This window comes from Bombus bifarius, unplaced genomic scaffold (assembly GCF_011952205.1).
Source record: "Bombus bifarius isolate JDL3187 unplaced genomic scaffold, Bbif_JDL3187 scf7180000007966, whole genome shotgun sequence".
NCBI classification, from domain to species: Eukaryota; Metazoa; Arthropoda; class Insecta; order Hymenoptera; family Apidae; genus Bombus; species Bombus bifarius.
Window position 1 is genome coordinate 4,101 of NW_022884352.1, and position 20,907 is coordinate 25,007.

The following is a 20,907-nucleotide window of genomic DNA, read 5'->3' on the forward strand; positions in this document are numbered from 1 at the left end:
GCAGTATGCTCGCGCCGCGGATACGCGCCGCACGTTCCTCGCTCGAGTCCTTGCACACAGTGAGCAAGCACACAGCACAGGGGTTCAACGACTACGTTGGCGACGTACTCGCGTATTCGAGCCACTCGATCTTCCTATTGCTTCCGATTTGACACCGATCCGAACCCAGCCCAAAAGGATTTTGATTCACTCCGTTTGGCCGCGGCCGTAGGAACATGACATTCCACTGCTATCTCAAGGGAAACTCTGATTGTGAGGTCTCGCGCGTTAAACTTGCTCGGTGGTTGACCCTTGCCTCTCCTTCTAATCGTTTCGCGACCTGACACCTGTCATGACCGACTCTCGCCCAACGACTTGCCACTGCATTTACTCGTTTACCTCGTTCTATCCATTTAACTCGCTAAAATGAAAAGTTAGCTCGAAGAACGAAATACTTGTAAACGAAAGAACGGACAAAATTATCGTTTTATACCTCTTCGTACAAACAATATGGAAATAGAAAACTTTGGTGCGTCTGAACACGCGATGTTTGCATCATTATCCGTGGTAATGATTGAAAAATTAAAGGAATAACTTGGTTTCTTTTTTAACTAATCTGATCGACACGCAACTATCGACAATGTTTCCATTATATTACGCGATTCTTAGTTTTTAAATCGATAACAAGAACATGAACGTTTAAAAAAAAATCTGCAAATGCTCGAGCACGTTTCTAGATTTCGCTTATCTCAGAGGTAAAGTTACATAAGTACAATTGCAAGCACAGCACTGAAAGAATAATATCTATTTAGATAGAGAGAGAATGGGCGAGGCAGTCGATCGCTTTGTATTTCGATTCCCAAATGGCAAGATGGTGTTAAATTGGAAAAGCAAGGGAGGGGCGTCGATGTAACGAGTCTCCGTTTTCGAAAAATATAACGCGTCGTTCAGCTCGCTATAATCTTTTATCTCGTGACAACTCGTTCGCGTTTTCTCTCCGCTCGAACGTCCACATCTTCGCCTTTTCTGCTTTTAGCGTGCAGCTCTGTATTCGTGGAGAACGTAAAATGACATCCTAATCGTGGATATCGGTGGATCCGGTGGGTAGCGATCAAAATCGTGAAAGTGTACCGATCGGTGCGCCGACGTGCGAGTTTTCGCGCGGTGATGCAGACTGCCTGATATAACGCGATCGCGTTCCAAAGAAAAACACTCGCGATCAAACGACGTTCGAGTCTTCCAGCAAATTAGAAGGTAAGCAAATATTTTAATATCCTCTTTCTCGTATCGGTACCTGAATTACCCGAGAGAATTCTTCGCGTACCTTGGATCGTGTCAGTGGAAACCTACAAATACCTGGAAAGGTTGTGCATCGTGAAGAAACGATTTTCATCGATACACGATAGAGCTACTCGTAATGAAAAACGAATGAACAACAGGTAAATGTAATCAGGCCATTAGGCTGATAAGCGCTCCGTGAAGTGTCTGCTTATCGGAACTCTAAGCTTTATTTGTAATTATATTTTACTTAAGTATGATTAACGCACTTCTTTGAAGATTAGTCGTTAAACGACTTGGATCTAACCAAGCGATAACGATAGGCGAAGCGGACAATCGTTGTTTCCTTGTGAAAGATTCCTTCTTGATTGACACTGGAAAGATAGGCGATGCTCGAACGAACGCTAATAAAGAATAACTTAACACACAGTGAGCGCGTGTCCACTGACGTTCGTTTTCCGTAAACTGATCCGAACTACCCGCGCAACGCACCAGAGTGCAATAATTCGACGATAATATGTATATATATAATTCTTGATACGTATAAACCTGATACAAATGCTTTATGTTTTTTCATGAACTGTCAGTCACCGAACCGTGTTATTTTTATCGATGATTATCAAAATGATAATGATAATGAGTGAAAGGTTAAACAGTTTGCTCATCGTTGTTGACGCGCCGCGATTGCATGCCCCACCTTGGTCACAATTTCTTGCAATCTCACCTGCATTCAATCTTCTAACTAGTTGACACTGGTTTCGAGCGGTTTTCATCGATTCCTTGGTATTTGTTGATCGCGAGATCCACACGACAAGTCAGTTAGTTTTTGCAATCGTAGCATAAATAGTTTCGACGCGCGATCTGACCTATGATCGTAAAAACGACGGTACGTTAGGGACGCGGAGCACGGCTGCTCCGAACCTGTCAGCTAAAACGGAAAAACCTGCTTCGAAAACTAGCTGTTTGGACAAAAATTAGCGAAGCGCTGCAAAGAGCGAGCAAACAGACAACGCGGTATCAATTTCTCAATGCAAACGTTTGTGAATTACGCGAGAATTGATTGCGTCTATTTAATCGGCACGCGTGGCCACGCTCACACGCTCCATTTTCTTTTCAAATATCACCTATCTATCTCGAAAGTGGAAAAGACGTCACGAGAATATGAAAAGAGGGAAAGTTGGTCGTTCGCGAGGGGGAAAAGGAATTACTTGGGACATCTGGCAAGTCGAGAAACTCGTAAGTCGATTCTCCCGCATCGTTCACGCGAAAACTTCACCGGGTCATTTGCGTCACGAGACGGAATTGGTAAAATTTGTGAGTCGTGAAACAAAGTTGCACACGTTCGAACGATCTTTCGGAGAGCACGATATTGAAGTATTATCTGAGTGGAGTTGACTTATCAGCGTTAGCTGTGCGTATACGAAACAGCAAATGACCGATGACTACTATCAAACTATGCGATGACTGGCTGACTAATGTTCCTCGACTGCCACTGACCATCGTCGACGGTAAGCCCTTGGAACACAAACACACATCGGCGTCAGCTGGTCGTAAACAGTCGATCGGCGATCATCGCGCTGCTTGGACATACGTAAACGTGCGTATAAGCTACGTAACGAGTGTGAGAGTGGGCGCGCGAGTGTGATCAACCGGTGCAGACCGCGATTCCGCTGTCTGTCTAGCAGCCTGCCGTACCAACGTGCCTTCGTGCCAGCACCGTGCTACCGTACCAGAAAGTGTCTCATCGAGAGTGTATCACGCCCACATTGGTGTTTCTGTTTCCACGTTACTCGAATTCGGCCATGAAGACCGTCTGACCGATCGCCATCCAACTACTTAACCCCATCGTCGTTCATCCGCTCCGATCGTAGCCATCGTATCATCGCAGCTTCCTCGCTCGAGTATCGGAGGAAGAAACGCCGGATCATGAAATCTAACGCCTTCGGGTACGATTCGAGGTAACCACATTTATCCTTGGTTCGATTTACAAGGAATTGGAGGCGCGTATATAAGTACGATGTAAATTTCCAACGACCTTGAACATGCAACAACTCGCGCCTTTCTCGCCAATTTGTGACATAATGAAAACGATCAAGAAGCATTATATTCGAGTTGTTTGACTTTGGAAACAGAAAACGCGAACACATTGATTCGCATAATAAAAGAACAGCGTTGTTCTCTCGAACGTAACTTCTTGATTAAAGGAACAAAAATGATGGCACGGAGGTGCACTTTAACCTCGACGTTACTCAATACGATAGATAGGATCTTTATCGATGGATTATGCAAGGCCGAATTTTTAGGTACATAGATTATTTTTATCGGCTCGTTTAAATACCGAAAGCATTAGACGCTGCCCCTTTATCGTCGTTCCGTAAATGAGAATTCCTCGTCATATCTATTAGCGTTTGTCGATAGCGTTCTTTCCACATTCCCTAGCATATTTGCACTCGTTTCCGTAAACTCAAATGATACCAGCCTCAAACACTTTTCCATTTGTTAGCGCGTTAAATGAAGTGACTATACTTTAGAAGCTTTGATTTATCTGTTATCGGTGTTATCATGGTCAATTTTTCATTTTACTCGACTTTGTATCGCTGTACATCGTCATTGGATTTTTCATGGATATTGGTCTGCAAAATTATACAAAAACAATACACTGCAATATCCATCCGTCTATTTTCGTTCAGACGCGATTAACAAATTGCACGTTAAACAAAATCTCCTGAACTTTGCGTTTTATGCAATTTCACACCGGCAAGCATATCGATATAAGATAAAGCAAACAGCGAACGGAAAAAGCAGACGAAAGTACATACGAAAGAACTTGAAGAAACTAATTGTCCAGGCGATAAGTCACGCTATATCGTTGGTATCGAGAACGAGGTGATTCCGAGCCGTAGTTCGCGGTAGTCGAATACGAAGCGCCGAACATGTACATGTATCGCGTCACTGTATATTCCTATTATTTTCTATTAGTTCCGCCGTAGTTTTCCAAGTTTAACATGGTAGTCGGTACCACCTTGCATGTTACTATGCTCTTGCAAGTGATGCGCGTAATACGCTACATTGCGAAATTTTCTTCGCAGCTCGCCAACGCGCGAGAATAATTTCAATGTTAAAGCGCATCGCTGCTTTTCCGGAACAATGTCATTCTAACGATCTGGTAGTCCAACTACAGTCATTACAATGAGCACTATATACGACGAAGAGACTCCGATGACTTGTTCACCGCGTCTACATATACATGTATACGTCTGTTTGGATCTCGGTTTAGAAATTGATCGAAATTCAAACGATCGCGTCGTCTCTTGGCAGAGAGCCTGCATCGATCGCGATTCTCCTCGGATCTTACGAATCGAGCGACTCATAGCCGACTTGGTCGTCGATTGTTTTGGCGACGACTGCCCGTAACTGACGATTATTTCGATCGTTATACTTTTACGTTTCAATTATACAGACCGGTATCCGCGCGAGCGGCACAACTTTGTCCCAGACGATAGCCGTTGGTCGAATTACAAAAAATAGCGTATCGCAAGGACTTTTTCATTTGACGTTGTTATCGCTCGTTAATGCATTTCATTGACCGGTCTGATGGACCTTTCCGTTGCTTAGTAATCGTGGATTTCGTGCGCTTTTAGCATCGTCCATCGCACGCGTTTCACTCGCCGGCATTTCGAATTTGTCGCGTGCATCGATCAATTGACGCTTGGCTTCGGTGGAACTTCGAAAGTACGAGAAATTTTGGAAGCCAGAGAGTGGGTATGAATCGTCGTATTTCCCGTCTTTTCGTATCGACGAACACCAGATTGACCTCCAACAATTAAACAATTATCGTGTGCTGCCCTCGTTTATTATGCCACTCTCCCTTCGTCGAAGCGGCAGACGAGATCGTCTATTATGTAAAACTACATGTATATGTATGTATACACATAGGTGGGACGTAGATAATCATAACCCGGTAATTATCCACTTGACGGCTGGTAATCCTCGGCTGACTGTTTGACGTTTGTCGCGATCTTGACATTCCGGCAATCGGCCTCGATTAGAGGAAGCTTCTTCGAATGCTTTGGCTTCGTTACACCGAAAATCTGATCGATTCTCGCGGCCCTACTATCTCGCGTATTTGGTGAACGCGTTTCCCCGCATCCCACGATACGAAACTTCCACGAACGTTCGTGCTTCGTGGAAATTTAATCAGACGAAGGAGCAGAGAAACCGGTTACGAATTGCGCATCTTCGTTTTACGATTGTATCAAAATGCAACTTGCATCCGTGATAATACGTTTATTGTATTCGTAGTCAAAGATATTATGAATATTCGCTAGGATCGAGTGCCACCGATGCCTAGCAGTGATTCAAAGGATTTCTCGCGATATAATGATAGTAATAGTAAAATAGATCATAGTTATATCATAAAATATATCATATATTAACAGACCATAAACCAATTATATGTGTACATAACACGACAATCATATAAACATAGCTTGAAAATACAAAAGCGATATCAAACCGCTATCTACACTTGAAGATTACACAAGCTGCATTGCAACGAAGAGATATTTCCGGTAAAAAAGTCGAAGCAGTCGGCAAAGCAATTTGCACAATTAAGAATACGGTGCAACGGGCCCGAACAACCGCATCTTGAACGTACATTGTTAATATAAAAAATATTATTTGTCCTATATTGTTAACAATACACTTCAACCTCCTTCCCTCGATCTATACTCTCCGACTTTCCTGTTTGAGAACGTCGTTTACTCGTCCAAAGCAAAGAGAAAATACGAAGGCAAACGTATGGTAAAAACGGAATAATCGATTGCATTTGTACATATAGTTCTTCCGGTAACAAATTCTCTTTCACGATTAACTACTGTCATATATGTACATCTTTATGTGTTTTTCAATGGCCCTTTATTAATCGTCGCGTTCATCGCTTGTTTTTACAGCGATGTAGATGTAATTTATTATTATTTATGATTACACGTAAGTTACTATAAAAAACAGAAAATAAGTTATTACACGTCTTCTGATCGCGAAATGAGATCGTGTAGCATCATATGAAATCGGATAGATCGTTAAGTTTCTTATGTAGCGCGAAACATTCACGATCCGCTCGTAAATTCTTGTCTCCTGGTCAATGTCGTTCGGAACGTTGTCATCATGTTCGTTGCAATTATTACCCTTAGCGAACGTGCTGGTTTCACGTAGTAAACGGCATCGTATCGGCGAAAGAGTCGCGTTTTTGCGATGCTTTATTACACGAGATACATATGCAATATACTCCGAGCTAATCTGCTTCGACATAGCGATCAGGTTGTGTCTATAATCGCACGTGTCAACCGATTGCGCGTATCGCGTGACAGCCATTCGCGATATTCGTGCAACTATTACCTACGTTAGAATTTCGCTCGTTAGTATCGTCGATGGAAAAACAAGAGTTGCTTCAAACTGACGGATGTCACACGTTTTCATCTATCTACCACGAAGATGACGCGTCTACGAGAAACGAAACACGAGAGATACAAAGTCAATCGCGTGCAGCACAAACACTCAGAACTCCTGCCATTGTTTCGCGAATACATCGTCGAGCATTGTCGACGTTTATCACGATTAGAGTTCTCGTCGTGCGTAATTAAAAATGCAACGAAGTATGGACCCTGAGGAAATATCTGTCAGCTATGATTCATCGTGAGTGCTCGTATTTGAAAAATAGGCGACCAAATTTGCTGCAAATCGCCACGCGTAAAGATTCGATAGCAAGTAAGCGAGAAGAGGGAAATAAGAGAACGCGTGCGTGCTCGCGCTGCAACACGAACAAAGTACTTCCTGTCGAGGAAGTTTAATTATTATAAAATCGCGTGTGCATCGCCAGTAACCGCGAGCAGACGACCGTCCCCGCGTTACTTCGCAATCCCACGCGCGTTTTTCCTTCATAAGCGTCGTTGAAAGACGAGAATTCGGGGGAACGATTTACACGTTATCGGTACTTTTGTCGAGAGTCGGATATATTCACGCGTCGCTACCGCAGCGGACGAGTCGCTATCGTATTCGTGCGAACATCTGTTCACTTCGATAACGAGTCCACGAAATACACATCTTTGAACGCGTCGCTGCTACTGCGGCGAACGAAGGTAAATCGTTCGCGGTGTATCGAGGCTGTCGAATTGAAACGAAACAACCTTCCAACCTTCGTAGAACCACTTTGTTAAAAATTTTTGTGATTTCACAAAGAATCAGAAAAATTATCCTAACCATTCGATGATTACACGTGTGCGTTTGATTTATTTTTTAGACCGTGGATGCAGCCAGGTATCGGAGGCGGAGGTGGCGCGGCCCACGTAGGTGGGACAGGTGACGACGAGGCTCCGAAAGATCCCGGTGTTCGGATCACTCATCAATCTTACACCGAGAAAGACTTCGAAGGTATCGAAATTTCTTCCATTTATATTCTGATCTTCTTAAAAGATTCCCACCGATTATCGAAAGCAGCTTTCGCACCTTTATGTTTCTTTGCGATTTAATCGGGCCGTCGATGTCTACCGTTCCAGCGTAGGTCAGCTGGATACACGAATCTGGCTTCGGTGTTTGCTCATAGAACGCGTTGCCGGTGCTTCGAAAATCGTTATTCCGTTTAGCAATGTCGCGATCTTCTCGTCTGCGTTGAACGTCGGGCTCGAGGTCACCTGTCCCTTTGCGATCTTGAACCGTCGACATTCCACAGACGAACAAATCGATTCGGATTATCCGGCTGACTCGTAACTATTCGCATCGACCGACGTAAATTGATCTATCCACGGTAATAGAGCGGGTGTAAAAGGTTTAAGAAACGTGGAGATGGAAAGAGGCAACGGGATTATAAAGGTCTGTCGGTCGTCGGTCAAAGATAGGGGAGACACCGGGTGTCCTCGACCGATAGAGAAAAGATCGCGGTGAATTTCTCTTTCTGTTGTGCTCGATAGGATTTTTATTATCGATAATCGTAGGAATGTCGTGGAACGTCGACTCGAGAGCCACTGACGCGAGTTCTCTTTCATCTGCTTCCAGGTCACAGAGCGCACACGGTATATGTGGGCGTGCATCTACCAGGCGAAAGGAGACATCGTCGTCATCACAAGCACCATCATTCTCAACGTCAGTTGGGAACAAGCAGTACCGATAAGGAGAATGTCGACAACGATAGGCCCAGTAAGTTTTCTCCTCGTTTGCGTTTCTGCTTCGTACGCACCCTCGTTCGCTTTCTACCCTCCGTTGGATCTTTCCCTGTGTCGCGTCGCAGCCCCAATTGTTCTAAATCGGCTACTTATCGGACCGCGTTCCAGCTAAAGGGTTACCCGTGTTTTTTTCCTCGCAACTAACATTTCCCTACACCGTTGGTTAATCCATAAAATTAAAACCGCGACGGATCCACGCCCATCGTTTCGGTAAAACGATCGATCGGTTAACGCGCCGTGCCGCACCGCGCCGTCCCAAACTGAGAGAACCAACCTAATCTCGTCTCCTCCGAATCCGTATCATGTGTTTCCCTTTCGGTAAAGGACGACTGACGCTCTCCGACGTAATCGATAACCACCGCGAATAGAAACGGGAGACAAATGTCTCTTGTAGGTCACGAGTTTTCGAGACTAAAGTAGCCTCGATGCTACTACATCGAACTTAGTTAATCGCTCTCGTGCGGCTTCAAAAAGATCTACTATTATAGTTGGCTGAAGAAAGGCACTTGAAGTCAAGATACGAAAGGCTGGAAATTCTCACCAACTTCTTGGTTCGCTTGATTTTCACCGATCCGTGGAGGTTCCGACGAACGAGCCACGAAAAGTTTCTGACGCTGTGCCACGTCGTTAAGATCGCGGAACATCGCGGGAAAAGCCGTTCGCGTGCTTTCGCACGGCTATTGTCGGAAATAAAAAAACGAAACAGCGTCGCTACTAGCGGATGCTGAAACGGTTCTTTCGTCTGATGTACGCGCGCGTTCATACGGACCGTAACACTTTGAAAACTACTCCGACGGTTGGTTCATATCCATTAGCGGTGTCGTGTCGTTCAAGTAGCTACCGCAGAACGCGCGGCTAAACGTTACATGGTATGTTGCACTTTGCGGCATTATTGAACGATATGTGGCAACCAGCCAACCACTTGTCACGACTTCTCTGGCTGTTCACCCTATCTTTGGCACACTGAATATAAGAGGGTGACCGATATCGGGTTCTGACAAGGGTTTCCAGCCCTTGTCTCGCGAGATACTTCGCGTCCATTCCTTGTTCTTCTTACAAGAAGCTGGGAAAAAATATTGGTAACAAATTCTTATGGAAACGCGTTCACGTATAAGTATGATTCGCGTTTGAGTAATACTAGATCGTTGGTCTGGAAACGTGTCATCCTCCTAAAAATGCTGACCGCAGTTCCTCGATCAACGTTTAATTTCTTCGTCCCGATAAAATAGATTTATATATATATATTCATTTGATAAACCTATGATTCTATGCTGAGCACAGTCGTTTAATCTCTATCGACGTTATTTGAATGTATATCGAAGCTATGACTCGCGTTTTCTTCCCTTCGCCCCGTCACCCGTGTCACCTGCAAGCGACATTTTTAATTTCGTCCAAGAGAAGCTATTTATGTCGCAAACCTTCTGGCGAATATCAGCCACCTGGCTCCAGGTAATTTCTCGTTGATTCGACGAGATGGCCACGTTTCGAGGTTGAGAAGCCACGCGGAAACACTCTTGTACGACGTGTCGAGTCACCGTGAAAAACGAAACTATGAAAGAGTAATTGGGAGAAATTCGTAGTTGATCGGCGAACTGGCGTCAATGTTTGTTGTATCGTTGACGTTTCAGGACAATTGCTGATGACTCGAAGGAGTCGACTATCTAATATCTGCGATCCCGACGGCGAGATGATACGTAAGCTAAAATACACGTAACTGAATTCTATGTATTCTCGGACACACTTACCAAAGAGATCATTCGTACGTGAAGATGAAGATGGCTCGAAAATTCCATTTCCCTGAACTTTCAGTGTTCGCTTAATCGTTCAGGCGCATTAAAAAAATGTAAGAGAAAGAGTCGACGATTTAAAGAAACAACGAAGAGCAATTATACCTGAGGATCTTGTCAAGGCTGCCGTAATCGCTCCGGCAATTTGGCGAGTTATTACGTTCGATTAGATTCGTAATTTGTACTCACGTTGTAGCATGATCCAGCTCGAAGAAGATTAATATTTATCAGATCAAATCGTTATGTGTACGATATAATGACTCACGACTTGTTACACTATTTATTGCTGTTACATAAAGAGTGCTGCATTCGTTTGCGTGACGCGATTGCGTTAATGTAGATTATCTTTACGTAGATATTCCGCGAACCAAAAAGATTGAATTTCCTTACGGCCAGCGAAACGAAACAATAATTTATAATAATCCTAATTGGATACAACCATACGAATGGTCTCGTTAGATATTTTTCGATATGACACTCGACTCTACTTGCGATTACATGCATCACTATAGAACAGCTTGCGATAATTCGAAAAAAAAAAAAAATACATTTCTAACACATTTCTTAAGCGTGTGCATGTGTCGTTTGTCATTATGCACGCAATATTTGCGTTGATCATTCTGCACTGCTCGATCTGATACTAGCATACTTTTGCTCTCAGAGTGCCTCGCATTTTCGAAGGTGAACTTGTCAGCTCTCTTTTCGCAAACTCCACGTTTCTTCCCTACTATTTAACGATGTACGCACAACATTCTTTCGTTGTTCCTACAAACAATGCACTTGAACTGGCTGAAAACATCATTTATTGCACTGAAAAACACAGTTATAAGATACATACGTACCAAAAGTCATTCGATATTCATTTGAAGGTGGTTGGAGGTCATATCGATATCATCCGAAGGTCGTTCCATCATATCAATGTCATTACAAGATCTTTCATAGTCATCTCAAGGTCGTTTTGTCATTCGAAAGCCGTACAAAGATCATTCGAGGCGTCATGTGAAAGTCATTTGACGGAGATGGTTTCGAAACCGCTCAAGATCATATCATATAGCGATCACCTATTTGTTTCAGATCATCGTAAGGTTATTCGCAGTTCACCCGATGTCATTTCAATCAACTTTAAAAAGTTACAAGTAGTTGAAATATCTCGATATGGTGTTTTATCAGACGTGTTCTCTTTCTCTGTTTTATATAATGTATACATAAAATGTTCCGTTGTTCCGTTGTTCCGTTGTTCCGTTTGTTCTTTTACCAAACGACAAGAAGCCTGCTGGTTCACGAAGCACGTCTGAAATTACAGTTACACCGCCAGCCCAGAGGGTGCAGTTTATTCTGGGCGAGGAAGTCGGCGACGATGCACACGAGTCCCACCCCCTCTTCTCCGAGATGGAGGAGCTCGTCAAGGATGGTGACGAGATGGAATGGAAGGAAACGGCCAGGTAGTCGCAGCTCCTTAGAACCTTTTATTCTCGGCAATGACGAAATTCTTTCCCGATATCGGACAAATATAATATTTATCTTGACATTTTCCATTCAGGTGGATTAAGTTCGAGGAAGACGTGGAGGAGGGTGGAAATAGGTGGAGCAAACCTCACGTAGCGACGCTCTCGCTGCACGCTCTCTTCGAGCTGAGGAGCCTGCTGTTAAATGGAACTGTGATGTTGGACATGGAGGCGGCGAGTTTGGAACAAATCGCCGATTTGGTACTCGATAACATGATCAACAAGGGCTCCTTACCGATCGAGGCGAGAGAAAAGGTATGGATGCAGGCTCGTGACCAGACTCTCTCTCTCTCTCTCTCTCTCTCTCTCTCTCTGGCTTATGAAATGTTGAAGCGCAAGTTTTAACGAGAAAGCTATTTGGAATACAGGTCAGGGAAGCTCTTCTGGTGAGGCATCGGCATCAACACGAGAGACGCAAGGATAACAACATGTCCAGGCTACCAATTATCAGATCCTTGGCCGAAATAGGTCGAAATCATTCCTCTTCGAAGAGTAAGTTCGCCATCATGCATTTTCGATTAGATCATTCGATGTTACCTGAGAAAAAGGGTATTAATACTTAGCTATCGCGCGTGCGGTCATTTGAAACAAAACGCGTTCCTTCGATTATCCCGATTCGATCAAGCGTATACCTCTTTTTAAGCTCTAAATATTTTCTGCACTTTATTTCTTTTCCCTTTTGCGAAAAATTTAATTTGTTTAAGATATTTATCTGTTATATTATTTGTTTACTCGACATTATGCCAAACATGTTGAACGAGAAATTGGAGAAATGTAAATGGTATGTGAGTGGGGTCGAAAATATCCGGCAGCACTTTAGACCTTTCAAAATTTCCTCACACTAAACGCGTGCAACACGCTCGACATTTTCAGATTCCGACTGTACTTGTGGTTTGCATGCGTTGTTGACGTCAGATTTACAGGAGCGTCGCGACGCTAGGGACGCCTACGCTCCCTCCGTCGCTCGCAGTAGCAGTTGCCCGAATTCGAATACGGCTCTGCTTTCGAAAGAAGCGAAAGATCTGAAAGGACCGTACCTTCTAGTTCCAGGTATAACGTAGGCCAGACTAAGGCTAAGCAGCCTCGATTGCCTTGGGTTACGGTGCTTTCGCAGCTTTCTACATCCCTTTGTTCTCATTGTCCAACAGTATTCAACCCTTCTCTACGAATAACGTTTTAACCCGCTATTAAACATTAACCTTTATTCACGAATAATTTGTATGAACGTGCACGCAAGATTCGATTCGTTTTCATTTTGCGTAAAAATTCGTCAATATGGTGTACAGTGGCTACATGTGGCTACATGGATAATAAGTCCATCGACTTCGCCTGAATCGATCGTGGTACGAATATTTACACTTGTTTCTTATTTTTCAATCAGACGAATTCGGCATTCCCCACGTGGTCGGATTCACAGCATGGTTCGCGATGTGTCAACTAAAAGGTTAGACTGTCAGGTGGTTATTGTTCTTATAAATTTTTATCGATAGAGCACAAATCAGTGTCTTTCGTACTCTCGTCTACTTGGTAATTTTCTGCATTTCGTTGTCTCTTTTCCCCTCTCTCTCTCTTTTTTTTTCACGTTCTCGTATATATTCTAGAACCGCAATAATGTAATATTTCCTGACATATATTTCCGTATCGATTGTGCATCGTCTCCCACTATTCGTTTTCCCGTGGACTTCTCGGTGTTCTACAGTAATTAAATATTGCACAGAGCGCGTTCATTATCGGTCGGTCTCGCAAAAGCGGCTCGGAAGGACGCTCGTGTCTGGCGAGTGTCGGCCGTTACTACTGCGACCGTGACGCGACACAGATACACGGAATTCCAAGCAATTCTTTTCACGTTCTCCTGAGATAGGAGCGATTCGAAGGAAGTGCACGATCGCGGGAACGCATAGGTGAACCTTCACAGTACTAATCAGGAGGCATGATCTCTCTAATTGTATAATATGCACGTGACTCAATGTATACTTTAACTACTCGATATACTTTGTACTAGTAACTGTCATACTTATAATCGACTAACGTCTGCCTTTTCAGCGTTCCAACTAATCTTCCTCTCCTGTCTTTGCGATCTTTTATTATTTCCCCTAAACGATAAACGATTACGATCTCGCGAACGAGTTGCGAGTTGGAGCGAGTTTCGCTCGATAGGCAACCGTTGGCGAAACGTAGTGCACTGAATGAAAATGGGATTTCCTTCCTCCTTGGGTCCTTCCTCTGTAAATAAAGAACGATCCTGGTGTGTGTTTCATGCTCATTTTTAGTGGAGGAATCGAATTCTGCCCCGGCGATCGCCGGCGCTACAAGTCACGGCAGTGGGCCAGCGCTGAATGCCGGTAGCCGCTTCCTTGCCATACCCGGTAATCCCGGTAAACTGCTTTACTGTGCTTGGCACTTTTCTTATTTTTTAACATATTAGAGAACCCTCTCGTCGCCGTAAATTTCCCGTAGCAAACTATACGACGCTATAATCATATCACGTACTCTCTCAACACGAAAGTCTGAACGACGAGAGAGTATCACGAGTTGTCGGAATCCCGAGTCGAACGAACGCTCCGCGATCATCGAGGTTGAAACGACGATGTTTAAAATAACACCTCTATCGGCAAACGATTATTGAGGGCAAGTGGGAACACGGAAAACAAAATCGACTCCGTCCTCGAGTGGCCGCAGCTATGTGGTCAATTTATCGGAAAAGTTTACCGTATTGGTTACCGTTCGAAAGGATTGAGTTACGTGTTCCTGATATTTAACGAAAGTTCTACGTGCTTCTGCACGGGGAATCTTCGAATTGAAAATTAAGGTTCGCGTTAAAAAAGGAAAAGCAGAAGTAATTCCGATCTACGACGTAATCTCTTCGTTCTTCGTTGACCCGCGAAGTCTCTATTATCAGATTCCCGCAACTCGGAAACGCTTTCGACACGTGAACGTGGGCCGCAACTATCTAACTTTTAGCGGTGCTGGATAGAGGTGGTAATTGAGAGGAAACGGAAAAATATGTAGCTCCTCGATTACATTGCCCACGCGACTTCTCGTTGTAATTTACCTTGGGAAGACGCAGTAGGCGGTAAGCTAGATTTCTTTCAGGCCAAGAACCAGGCACCAACGGGATGGATCGAAGTCCAAGCAGCGTGTCAATTAGCCGAAATCACAGTTCGTCCGCCTTAGAAAACGGAGACGCAAATCACAAGGTTCGTAGACTTTAACGATCTCATCCATCATAATCAGACTGTGCGCAGAAATGTTTCTTTATGGTCTTTTCACCAGGGTAATACTCATTTTATGCGGAAAATACCAGCTGGAGCCGAGGCGAGCAACATTCTCGTAGGAGAAGTCGATTTTTTAGATAAAACGCTGTCAGCCTTTATTCGGCTAAGCCAGGCGGGAATAATGGGTGACTTAACGGAAGTTCCTGTGCCAACAAGATTTATATTTGTCCTGCTCGGACCTACGGTAAGATTCGTTTGAAATCTAGACGAAAGCACTTTGTCGATGAGTAAAGCGATTTCAGTTGGAATATCAATTGTAGCGTGCATCGCTAACAGAGCATCGATTGTGTATACCTATCGGGCAGATGTGGATTCTCGGGTAACTCGATGAAAAGCTCCTTTCGCGTAATTAACGTTTTAACGAAGCAATTGTCTACTCTGATTGCCTGGACTATTCTCGATCTCGAGAGAGCGATATACAAACCGATTTTTACCTAGCTTCGGTGAGAGCTTGATTTTTCCAATGATTTGTCGCGTTTCTTTTTCATCAGCGAACGTTTTATCTTTAGTTTATCGACCACAATGAATCTTCAGATGACTGAAGCGATCCATTTCAATCCACTAGACTAGATGAAACGACTTCGAAGCATTTTTGCATTGCGCACAATTCTAATCCTTTATCTTCAATATATTTTTCTTTGTGTTGTAAGCTTTCGCCAATCTTTGCTACAGAATCAGTAAATTAATCTGCTTAATCTCGACATAATGAACGGATTCATTTCTTTAATCGATCACTCACCGATGTTTCATTTTAAATCTATTTTAGGGAGGCATTCTGCTCGAATTGAAATCTTTGAAATAAGGTATAACTAATGGTTATTTTCTAATAATATTTTTATTTATATAATGATCTCAAAGGGGTGGTAAACGTGTTGACATCTACCGATCATCAAACAGGTCAAGCCAATATCTATAAACATAATGGGAATGGGTTCATTCAGATGGGAATGATTGATTAGAATTGAATTCATAATCCCAAAACATTATAAAACTTCTTAGAATATTAATTTATTCGCTACACTCTGAGATTATTCATTGTTAGTATGTGTACAAATACTATGACAACAAATATAAATAACGGAATAAATACAGCTACAAAACAAGCTCGAAATAATTAATACTTTTTTATTCTGATATAGATTCATGAACATTGACAATTAACTAGTATTAGCCAATCAGTAATAAAATCATTTTTTACATACAAGTGTTTCGTTCATCGATACTGATTCGATTCGTTAGATGGTCTATAGGAGATACAGTCGCTCATACTGAAACGGTCTGTCAAAAATATTTAAAAATAAAATTCAAAGTACAGAATCACCATAAATATATTATCCATGTATGTGCAATGTATTTTTATGTATAATTATTGAAATATTATGAATACGTATGAAATATAGCGAGAAGAAAACTCGTGCACTCATCGTAATAGGTTCACGCTACACAAGTTGTCATGCCAGGATCACGTTTTACATAAACAATCGTACGTCCAAATGTCTATATACTAAAAATGTTACTTCTAATTCTACGTTATAACATATTTTACACATTCTTGCACTGTCTGTAGGTTTAATGTTTTGTGATTTTATATTCATAAATTTTCTACACTTTCTTTCACGGATTCTGTTGCTTGCAATACTCTGAATATCATTATCTCGAGAACTCGATTGCAGATTGTTTTCTGTTTCTTTCTTTCCCTCTGTTTCTACGTTTGTAGACTGTATGTATGTATATAGGTGATTATAACCTCTCGCTGATATTTAAATCCTACTACTACATCTGACACCATGTACCTTATCTAAACATTGTGACAGTGTCAGAAGTGGGGGCAGGCGAAGCAAACTGAGTTATCTCTTGCCCCCTTCTTCCCGTAACATTCTGACAATCAACTTTTCAACTCCTTATTATACTTTCTTAAAGAATGTTTGTAAATAAAACAGCGATAGCTAAGTTGGTCGAGGCTTGGATTCCTAACCGAAAGTTCTTAGTTCCGAATCCTCGACTTTCAATTAATTTTCAGCATCTTCTGCAGCTCTTCGCAATCTATTCGTAGTTGGTACACTGTGTTTATTGCAGTGTGCAGTCCTCTAATGATTCGGAATACTCAGGATGCTCAGGATGATCATCCACTTGTGGTGGGTGTTTGATGTTAGGGTTCCTCCGCATATCTCCTCCAGCTGTTTAACATTAATGAAAAGTAAAAGAGCAAACAAAATTGGGTAGATTCATGTGCATTGTGTCTTTTCTCCCATTTTCCAAAGGAACACGCTACTACCAATTGGTATCTCTTCATCTTCTGAAGAAGTTTTAACTACACATACTTATAAGATTTATGTCAGAAAACAATGCACATGAATTTACCCTATTTTATTTGGTTTTTATTTTTTATTGAGAAACATGCCAAGTAGTTTCTAACTTTGAATCTATTCTGTTTTTTTTCTTAACATTTATTCCCAGTTACCACTTGGTTTGTTCTTTATAAAGATCATCTTGTGTTTCCCAATCTTGTAAACTATCTCTTCTAAAATCTGCATCTGCTAAGTGTTCCTTCGTTTGTGGCATAGATTTTGGCCATGCTGCAAATGCATGTGGTCTAGCATTGTAACCAGCATAACCAGGATATACTAGTTCCTTAGTCCTTCCAAGACTTAAACAGCAAAGTTTAGCTGTGATTGATGGTTCTAATTTCATTGAGAAGTTATGGTTATCAGGACTAGATGTAGGTAATTATTTATAAATACATTTCTACAATTATACGTATGTCTGTACTTCTTGGTAATGGCGGTATAACTGCTGGATCCACTCCAATTAGTACATTAGCACAATTAAATTTGCGAATAAAGTCCTTCTATCCAATACCATACCTTTGCTTGACATTCGAAACATGTCACTTTATCACCTTCGCTTATGTAATAGAATCCTACAGCTGCAAATTTTTTCGATCCAATGTATGGTATATGTCAATTTTCAAAACTCTGAAACCTTGCTGCTTCAAAACGGTAAACAATATTATCTATTTCTTCGCTCGAATGTTGCAGCAACTGGCGATGATAAATATACATTTGCTCGAAGGTTTGAAGTTTGTAACGTTTCCAAAGTCCAGCGTTTTATGATACAAATCATCTTATTTGAGTTATCGTTAAAAGTGTCTTCAAACCTATTTACAAAAAATTGCAACCGTTAAATAAAATATTATTAAAATATTATTAACTTACCATGGTGTTTTCCACAGTAAGCAATAAGTATCTTCCATAGTTTCAGTTTCATTTTATCAATGGTAAAGTTTACTTTCAATTCCATATAATAGAATTGCGCAACGTATGAAATGTGCATATTTAAATAGATACCGCGTTGAATGTATAATCGTGCTCTATATTTATGGAACATGTCACCCCTATTTGATAAAAAAGAAGGAATAGGAGGAGTTCTAAGTTCGTTAAATGACTGCAATGTCGTTATGATTCGCGAATGACGGAGTATCACGAGCTTTTCTTAACACATAACGTTGTTCTTAACACATCGCACGTGAACGAGAACTTCCGACAACTTCCTCTTTCTCTCGATTCTTAGTTGTTTCGTGCGTAATAAGTTCGTTTATTGATATCTGGCATTCCTTCTCTATCTATCCTGAACTTTCACAATTTCCTTTAACCATAACATACACTTTGTTTGCATCGTAGGGTGGAATCACAGGTTTCCACGAGATTGGCCGTGCCATGGCTACGCTGATGTCCGACGAGGTCTTCCACGACGTGGCGTACAAGGCCAAGAACAGAAATCATCTACTTGCAGGAATCGACGAGTTTTTAGACGCTGTTACGGTTCTACCGCCAGGAGAATGGGACCCTGCGATCAGAATAGAACCGCCTGCTGCTATTCCTTCGCAGGTAAAATATACATGAGAAATCATTCGCAAATCGAGAATTTTCTATTTTCGTAATCAAGCATATCGATCGATCTGCTCAGGATGTAAGGAAGCGGCCAAAAGAAGAGAAACCGAAGGAAGACCTAGACGACGAAGCAGACGAGCAAAAGTTGAGGGAAGAATCCGGTCTCTCGAGAACTGGCAGGCTTTTCGGTGGCTTGGTAAACGACATAAAGAGAAAAGTTCCGTTTTATTTTTCCGACTTCAAGGACGCGTTAGCTCTTCAATGCGTAGCCTCTTTTATCTTCCTGTATTTTGCCTGCCTCTCGCCTATAATTACATTCGGTGGTTTGCTGAGCGAAGCCACAGGCAAAAATATGGCCGCCATGGAGTCGCTCGTTTCCGGTTTCGTTTGCGGCATCGGATATGGATTTTTCTCTGGTCAACCTCTCACCATTCTCGGTTCCACCGGCCCGGTCTTAGTCTTCGAGACGATAGTCTACGAATTTTGCAAGTGAGTAGATTCTTACGACGTAAGAGGTTTCGTGGATAACGTAAAAGTATATCGTTACGTTCCTAGGAAATCAGATTGGAACTACATGTCATTCCGCTTCTGGATCGGCTCGTGGATAACACTGATTCTGGTAATCCTCGTGGCCATCGACGCTAGCGCTTTCGTGTGCTACATCACGCGGTTCACGGAGGAAAACTTCGCCACTCTGATCGCGTTTATCTTCATTTACAAGGTACGTGACCGATATTCTCATCTCGAACAACAGGAAAAGTAAGTTTCACTCGCAAAGAATCCGTTTTCGTTACCTACGTGAATCTTAATTGCGCAACAGTGTCCTTCTGCTGCGATACGGGTTAATTGGATATGGTGTAACTGTGTGTGCTTCGCGAATCGCACAATCAGCGAAATCGCCGACATCTGGGTCACGAATCGCAGTGTACGCGTCTAATCGAAGCGTTTTAAGCGGGCTTCGAAACCGTGAGCCGAAAGTTCGATCGACCTCGATCTTGACTAGAGAGTGGCAACGACAATCGAACGTTCTTAAGCTTTAATTTAATTCGTCAGCTTTTAATCGAGAGTATTCGGAGAGGAAATCGACCAAAGATTCACGCGTTTCAGGCCATCGAAAACGTATTGTCCATCGGCAAAAAGTATCCTATAAATACTCATGCGAACGAACCGTTCAACTACGAGTGTTGGTGCAAGCCGCCGAATGGCAGCCTACCGTCTAGCTACGACAACATTAATTGGACGGCGCTCGATCAAAAAACATGCCAGGTTAGTTGAACGTCAGCGTCGAACTACTCGTTAGCCGAAATTACAAACTGCAGCGGCACCTTGATCTTAAGGCTGACTCGATACAGCGTTATATCACTGATGAGAATGTCGTTAACTTTCTTTCAGAGTTACAACGGCACGCTGGTGGGCGATGGTTGCAACCTACCGCACTACATACCCGATGTGTTCCTCATGTCAATTATACTATTCATGGGCACATTCTTGCTATCCGTCGAGCTCAAAGATTTCAAGAACGCTCTCTTCTTTCCATCAAAGGTAGTATTACATCGATCGTCGTTAGCCGCGTGAAAATCAGCGTAAAAATCGGTAAAAGCTAGCGATCAAAGTCTCATTGGTCGCGCGTACCATACAGGTCAGACAGGTGGTCAGTGATTTTGCGGTGATCATCGCGATATTTTCGATGAGCACGCTCGACCATTTCGTGAATATTCCAACGCCCAAGCTCGAAGTACCGGAGGAATTCAAGCCGACGTTGGCCGGTCGGGGATGGATGATCTGGCCTTTCCAAAGCAATCCATGGTGGAGCGCCATCGTCGCGTGTCTGCCAGCTCTCTTAGGCACTATACTGATTTTTATGGATCAACAAATTACGGCCGTGATAGTCAATAGGAAAGAGAACAAATTAAAGGCAAGTGTCTATTCCTCGTTTGAAAAGCGATCGAAAAGTTGCCCGAAAGGCATCGATAAAG

At 42.6% G+C, this 20,907-nt stretch overlaps 1 protein-coding gene across 18 annotated transcripts in view; it reads left to right on the forward strand.

Annotated features, from left to right (window-relative positions):
* Positions 1-20,907, forward strand: part of LOC117204704 (sodium bicarbonate cotransporter 3) — a 27,301-nt gene continuing 6,394 nt past the window's right edge. For 2 of the 18 annotated variants that reach the window (XM_033442377.1, XM_033442478.1), the window contains exons 1-16: positions 2,778-3,215; positions 7,556-7,686; positions 8,308-8,448; positions 10,103-10,168; positions 11,565-11,703; positions 11,802-12,021; positions 12,135-12,258; positions 12,640-12,816; positions 14,860-14,963; positions 15,040-15,225; positions 18,722-18,928; positions 19,008-19,420; positions 19,487-19,652; positions 20,039-20,197; positions 20,324-20,473; positions 20,571-20,846. In XM_033442377.1, coding sequence (XP_033298268.1) covers positions 3,184-3,215; positions 7,556-7,686; positions 8,308-8,448; positions 10,103-10,168; positions 11,565-11,703; positions 11,802-12,021; positions 12,135-12,258; positions 12,640-12,816; positions 14,860-14,963; positions 15,040-15,225; positions 18,722-18,928; positions 19,008-19,420; positions 19,487-19,652; positions 20,039-20,197; positions 20,324-20,473; positions 20,571-20,846 — 2,691 coding nt within the window. In that variant the 5' untranslated portion in view covers positions 2,778-3,183. Of the gene's footprint in view, positions 258-1,015; positions 1,234-2,775; positions 3,216-7,210; positions 7,395-7,555; positions 7,687-8,307; positions 8,449-10,102; positions 10,169-11,564; positions 11,704-11,801; positions 12,022-12,134; positions 12,259-12,639; positions 12,817-13,147; positions 13,211-14,036; positions 14,142-14,859; positions 14,964-15,039; positions 15,226-18,721; positions 18,929-19,007; positions 19,421-19,486; positions 19,653-20,038; positions 20,198-20,323; positions 20,474-20,570; positions 20,847-20,907 lie in introns of those variants that run through there. The other 16 variants (XM_033442343.1, XM_033442442.1, XM_033442493.1 and 13 more) reach the window with 15 other exon arrangements.